Raw genomic sequence first — 6,460 nt, forward strand, 5'->3', positions numbered from 1 at the left:
GAGACAGGTCTGGATGGGTTCTCCTGACATCCCCCTGCTCGAGGCGTTGTGGTAACCCAGCGTTTCGATGGGGGCCCCTTTCTCCTCGGTGCTGTCGGGTAAGTCCAAGCAGGACGAGGAGACCCTGGTCTCGATGCGGTAGTGCTCCTCCTGTGGCTGCGGCTCCCCCTTGGCGGCGCCAGATAAACTCACCCCCTCGCCGGAGCCGCTTTTGGCAATCTGACCAAAATGCTTCTCCTCAGAGGGCTTGCGGGAGGCGTTTTTGAGCATGTTCTTGAACTCGATGGTCGAGGTGGCGGAGATGGAAGAACCCAAGGATTTCTCCACGCTCGCCGCGGGAGCTCGGCCCGCGGGGCTGGAGAGGGTGTTTGGAGAAGAGAAAAGCGAGCGGTGGGGAAGCGAGTGGGGCGAGTCCGGGTATTGCTTCTGTGCGAGGCCGGAGTGCACCACGGATTTCGGTAAGTTGTTGTGGTTGGAGTCCGGCGTGAAAAACACGTCGTTTTTGCTGGGCGAAGGGGAGCCGTCCGAGGTGGAGTCGTTTCCTCTGAGGCCGTAGCTCCCGTACATCCCCGGAGACGACGCCAGCGGGTCGCAGCTCTCGCTCTGATCAAGAATAGACCTCATGGATTGGGGAAAGGACGACTTGACGCCAAATTCCTGCGATCTTTGACCGTAGCTGGACAGGACTGGCTGGTACTCTGCAGCTTCTGAGAGCTTGCTCGATTTCAAGATAGACTTGGCGGGCTTCTTCTCCAGGTTTAACATGGCCGACGGCGGCGGCCCGGAGTAATCAAAGTCGCGATAATCTTCGTCTTCCTGAAAAGACGTGTCTGGGTAAAACTTCTCCTGCGAGGAGTCCATTAAAGAGGAGGGGATCTCCATGCTGTCTGCAGACTGCTTGTACAAGCTGGCCGGAGACTCTCTGCCGAGGCCGAAGGGCCGGTAGGTGTGCACGGAATTGGAGAGCTCTTGGGAATATCCGTCGTCCCGGCTCTGAAGAGGCGACCTCGTGCTGCTGGGAGTCGAAGAACCGGGGCTCATGATTTTGGACAGCAAGGAGATAGTGTCGACGTTGCTCGACGTCGGCTTGTCCATCATTTCGTCCTGGGTGGGGGTCCCGCTTCGCTCGTCGCGCACTGGTGTTCCGTCCACATTGTCCATGGAAGTGCTGGTAGGACCACGCTGGAAGTCAGACGCGTGACTTTCCGTGGCGATGCTGGACCCTAAGCTGCTGAGGATTGGAATATTCAAGTTCAGACCACTGAAGCCGGGATTTCCCTTCAAGAAATTGTGTATCTTCATCTCCAGGCTCGGAGAAGGGGGTTCCGATTCCAGCTTCGCTTTTGAAATTTCAGAGGATTGACCCAGTGAGGTTTCTGTTGGCAGAAGTGAGGAAGGACTGGTAGGGTGGGAACTGGAAAATCCCAAGGAATTGGTTGGTGGCTTAAAACTGGAGCTTGACAGTCCTGGGGTATGTCCAACAGGAGCCTTATTAACTGAAGTCGAGGAAACCTCAGCAGTAGAGGAGTTTGGCGAATAACCAAAACTTTTGGATATAAAGGACTGAGTGCTGGAAGGGATATTCCTCCCTTTCACACAAGGAACAGTTGTGTTGGCTGGCGATGCCGAAGTGCTCTGCGACGCGGCTTCGCTCGACTGAACGGTATTTCCAGCAACGCTCTGAAGTAAGGATGACAAACCTGGAAGAAAAGAACGTTGTGTTCAGATATTCAGGTAAGGGGCGAGTGAACCTGAGCCGCTGTCAAGAGAAAGGTTTTGGTATTTGTACCGCAGACGTCGTTCCTTAAAACCACTTCATGTTTTAGCCAGGGAAATGACTGGATTTTGCCGCATTAATATTGACGTTAGCACCCGCCCAGGTGCAAACTTTTGCCAGAGGCTCAGGCTGATCTATAAATATAAATTACAACATACATCTGAGTAAGTTGGGTAATAACTCATCCTAGCTTTGTAGCCAGGCGTAAAAAAACTACCCAGCACTACCGAGCAGGGTAAGGCAAGCGAGGTGCAGAAGCAGGAGCAGCACCTCTTGAAGGTTTCTGCTCTAAAACAAACAAACAAACAAAAAAGCAAAGAACACAAAAACCACAAAGACCTCTCTCGGTCTCCCATCCCGTTCAGCCAAAACGTGAAGTAATAAAAACTCCCTGGCCTGTAACACCTATGCCACCTGAGAAAGTCATCTGCATTTGCCTAAGACGTAACACATTCCAAATCACTTTTTTTTTTTTTTTTCCCCCTCAATTCGTTTTTGCTTTAGGATAAGCACGTTTCAGCCATCAAACACAGAGTCAGCCATTCCCTCAAGACCCACGCCGGTACCTTGCAACGCTGGTGCAGTCTGAGTCTGGGTTTTGGAGAGAGCAGACAAAATACTTTCAGGAGTTATTTCAACTTTGGAGAGAATATTTGCTAACGGATTTGAAGGAGCAGATGGAGTCCCCATGACAGGAGTCTTCAGGCCACTAGTAAGAGCTGTTGGGCTGGTTGGGGTTCCCGGAGAAGGTCTCGAGGCGGGGCTGACACCTAGGATGGAAGCACACACCACTCACGTCCGTTGCTTCGTTAACAGAAGCTTTTCCTTGGCTCGGGTTTGTTCCACGGATACAACTGCAGCAGAGCTCCGCTGAGCAAAGAGAGGCTCACGCAGCCGACAGTCGTGTGTCAGAGAGACCGAGCCAGATCTTTTATGTAATAACTCATTTGTGTTTATTTTGAGACAATTAAAACTTTAAAAGATTACAAAACTCCATCGTTAGCTCCGTTAACCAAACGCGTGGGCTGGTATCGCTTCAGCACTCACCTGTATTTTTCATTACAGAAGTTAAACTGCTAAGAATGGAGCTGATCTTGGCCAGGTCCACGTTGGCCAGGTTGGGCAAGGCAAGTGCTGGCGCCGGGGGGACGGGGGCTGCGCTCGCCGCCTTCGGAGCCGGGGGGGTCGCAGGGGTCTGGGCGGGCGGCGTCACCGTCACCGACGTCGTGGCCGTCGAGGGAACCGCTTTGGGGACGCTTTCAGCCTTGGCGGGGGCCGAAGGTGGGGCAGCCTGCTTCTCCTTCCTCTCTTCCACTGCAGCAGGGAAGGGGAGAACAAGAGCACAACCGTCACCCTGTCCCCGATGAGTTACTTGGGGTAGAGGATTTTCACCAGGTCTGATTCCCGCAGGCTACGTAAAAATGTATCGGAGGAGCAGTTTGGGAGGTGGGAACCATCACGGGTGGATCGAGACTTCCCCGCTCATGTCAGGGGGCTGGGGCAGGAGAGTGAAACCCAACAGCCCCAACCCGCAGCCCCACGAGCGCTTTGGGCGTCCCAGCAAGGCTCGAAAGGGCCGTTTCGTCCCCGCATCGTTTCGACACGGCACCTCCTCCGCTGCCCCCCAGCACGTACCGATAATTTTAGACGTATCATCCTCCACGTCCGAGAGCTCCATGTCTTCCACATCCCGATTATCCGTCACAGGCTCCGGAGACGTCGTCTTGCGGCTTCCGACCACTGGAGACCGGGAGTTGTCCTCCTCGCCCATCCCCTGGAAAGGCGACTCGGAGCCCGTCGGGGATGGGGCGTCCATGCTGGGAGAAGGGACAGGAGACTCCTCCGGATCAGGCAGCGTGGCTTTCAACTGGTCCAGCTTCTTCTTTAGATTGCTCACTCGATTAGCAAACGTTTTATAAGCCTGAGAAAGGACGGACATCAGACTGAGTATCTTTTACAGGGAGCATGCCTTAATTACTTCCCTAACGAAGCAGCATGCAACCTTAGAAAACCATTTCATCAGTAACCCGCACCCTGCAGTAAGATCTCAGCTTTTCAGTGTGGCTTGCAAAGCAACAACCACACACACAAAAGAAGAAAAAAAACAGGAAGGCAAAACCTTTTTCCAGCAATTTGAAACGATTTTCATAAAAACCACAAAGTTCCCTAACAAATCTGCTGCCTGTTTTTTGTTTTTTTTTTTTTGTAGGGTTGGGGTGATTGGTTGTTTTTACAACACTTTACCGAATTGTTTGTTTAACTAGTTTGCATATTAATCACAACTTGCGCAGCTTCCAGAATTTAGGATTTGTTAAGACTAACTGTAATTTTGCCCCCGTTTAAAAACCCAGCGACACACAAGAATCGAGCTGCTGACCCACGGATTTTTGTAGCATCTCCTTTCCCTGCCCGACACCCTCAACTCCGCTCTCTTAAAACCGTTTGTACAACAAACGCACCAAATAAGGGAAGCTGTGAAGAGAGAGCAGATGCATTTTCCAGCCTCCGAGATGCTCAGTGACCGCAGCCAGACGTCGCTCTGCCCGAGGAAAACGTGTACTTACATTTGCTACCACCTTGACTTCCTTATACTGCGCTTCATAAAAGATCCCGGCGTTCTCCAGGGCTTCAGTGAGAGAAGGGCCGTTTTTCACTTGTTTGTCTAAGCCATTCACAAACTCTTCCAGCTTTGAGCTTGCTTCTTCGAACTCCTTGGAGAACTTCTTTCCTCCTGTTTTGTCTGCAAGGAGATGAACACTACGTCAATAAGGGGCCGTGCGCCGCCGAACGGGAAATCGGCCCTCGGACGCGCGTCCTCGGCGGCAGCGACGGGGCAGCTCAGACGATGGGCACCGTGCGCTCCCCAGTTCACCCATCGTTCAAGACAGAGGCCAAGCTGCAGTTTTTCAACTAGTTATTAGCGATAAATAAATTCAAGACACAGAAGTGTAAACTTTTAACCTTTCAACCACCCAGAGAGTGTACTTCCATTTTGGAAGAGGCAAAAATACTGATTTTTTTTTTTTTTCCCCCCCTTTGTTACCACATTCCTAAAATCACTGGGGTTCACAACACCCACGAGTGACCACGACCGTAAACGACCATTTTCAAAGACTGCAGTCACGGGTTACCAAGCACAGCTAGAGCAATCTGCAGTTTTTACAATTAAATTTCCTGTTAATACGGCTCAACATAACTCAGTTCATTTATGCCTAACACGCGCTGCTTGCTGTCGGACTTGCAGTTGGCATTCTCAAACCGTAGCCACTGATGGATGCCTTAATTAATTTAAAATATTCAATCCAAAATTATTTAAGGGTTTCTGAGCACACGAAGAACAATGCATGTTTTAACGACCTACGAGGGCGTGTTTGCATAGTACAAAATACATCTTCATCGCTTCTGCTTTGCCCGAGCTCCGCACCCGCGGGTTTTTACAAACGGGTTCGAATTAACAAAGATTTTAGGCTCCTGCTTGGTGGTTCTTAACAGCACTTTAAAATTTTAGCGTTTTACAGACAAGAGTCTGATTTTCTGGTCTAAGGCTCAACGGAACCGAGGCGCTCCCACGACTGCATCTGCATCTCCTTCAGTTAGGACGGGTTTTGTTCGTTAAACGCCGTCTTTACCTTTTAAGCATTTAAGTGTTTCGGTGCTGCACACATCGACTCTCATCGTGGAAAGCTGCTTCTCTTTCAGCTCTATCTGGTCTTCCGAGCGCTTGTATAATAGCAATTCATCAATGAGAGACTGGGGCTGAAAAAAAAAATAAAAACCAAAACAAGAAAAGCATCCTCATCACATTCCACGGCAGAGAAGCCCCGCTGCGCTGAGCTAAACCTGCTTCAGCAACAACAAACGCTCCGGGTTCAAGATCATTTCTGAATGAGGGCTAAGGCAGAAACGGACCGGGCGAATCTCTGGATTTTTAAGCTCAAGTCAAACAGACCAGCAGACCTGGGCTCAGGCAGGGGCTGTAATTCTACAAATCTACAAGTTAAGAGTAGAGTCAGGCCTTTTTTATTTTCTTTTTTCCACTCTACTAGTGCCCATGCGTTTCATTAACACACCGCAATCCTCTGGGGGACCTAATTTCTTGCCACCAACTCCTCAGCCAACCTAAACTCCTCCTTCACTAGGACGAGCCGACCATACGCTGCGGGCAGCCCCGCTCAGCGCACGGCCCGGGGAGTTCACACAGCCCCGGGGAAGGCAAATCGCTCTCTTGTACCAGGTTACCCCAAATGAAAACCAGTGTTTGTGCAGGGAGTCCCTACTCCAAACGCTTTCCAGCTGTCCTGTTGTCCCTAACAGTGCACAGAAGCGGGGGGCAGCCCAAATAAAACTCACAGCTGCGACGTCTAACAGCCATTCTAGGCCAAGGAACGAAAAAACCCCAAATACTCAAGCTTCCCATTGAGCTTACGCTGCTGGTGGACGTAAGCTACGCAGAAGCTACAGCCCGAGGATGGAGGTTAGAGCAACAGAATATTTCACCTCGCTGAGTGGGTTCAGTGTTGGGCCCCTCACCCCAAAAAGGCCATTGAATGACTCGAGCGTGGCCAGAGAAGGGCAACGGAGCTGGGGCAGGGTCTGGAGCACAGGTCTGCTGGGGAGCGGCTGGGGGAACTGGGGGGGTTCAGTCTGGAGAAGAAGAGGCTGAGGGGAGACCTCCTGGCCCTC

General features: G+C 51.3%; 1 protein-coding gene across 1 annotated transcript in view; it reads right to left on the reverse strand.

Moving 5' to 3' along the window:
• RPRD2 (regulation of nuclear pre-mRNA domain containing 2) overlaps positions 1-6,245 on the reverse strand; it is a 26,057-nt gene extending 19,812 nt beyond the window's left edge. The window contains exons 1-6 of the mRNA XM_026863930.1: positions 5,407-6,245; positions 4,342-4,517; positions 3,413-3,698; positions 2,825-3,091; positions 2,344-2,547; positions 6-1,700 (exon numbers count right to left, since the gene is read on the reverse strand). Coding sequence (XP_026719731.1) covers positions 6-1,700; positions 2,344-2,547; positions 2,825-3,091; positions 3,413-3,698; positions 4,342-4,517; positions 5,407-5,452 — 2,674 coding nt within the window. The 5' untranslated portion in view covers positions 5,453-6,245. The remainder of the gene's footprint in view (positions 1-5; positions 1,701-2,343; positions 2,548-2,824; positions 3,092-3,412; positions 3,699-4,341; positions 4,518-5,406) is intronic.
• Positions 6,246-6,460: the final 215 nt, after the last annotated feature.

Source organism: Athene cunicularia, assembly GCF_003259725.1.
Source record: "Athene cunicularia isolate RWA chromosome 25 unlocalized genomic scaffold, athCun1 chr25_part1, whole genome shotgun sequence".
Classification (NCBI taxonomy): Eukaryota; Metazoa; Chordata; class Aves; order Strigiformes; family Strigidae; genus Athene; species Athene cunicularia.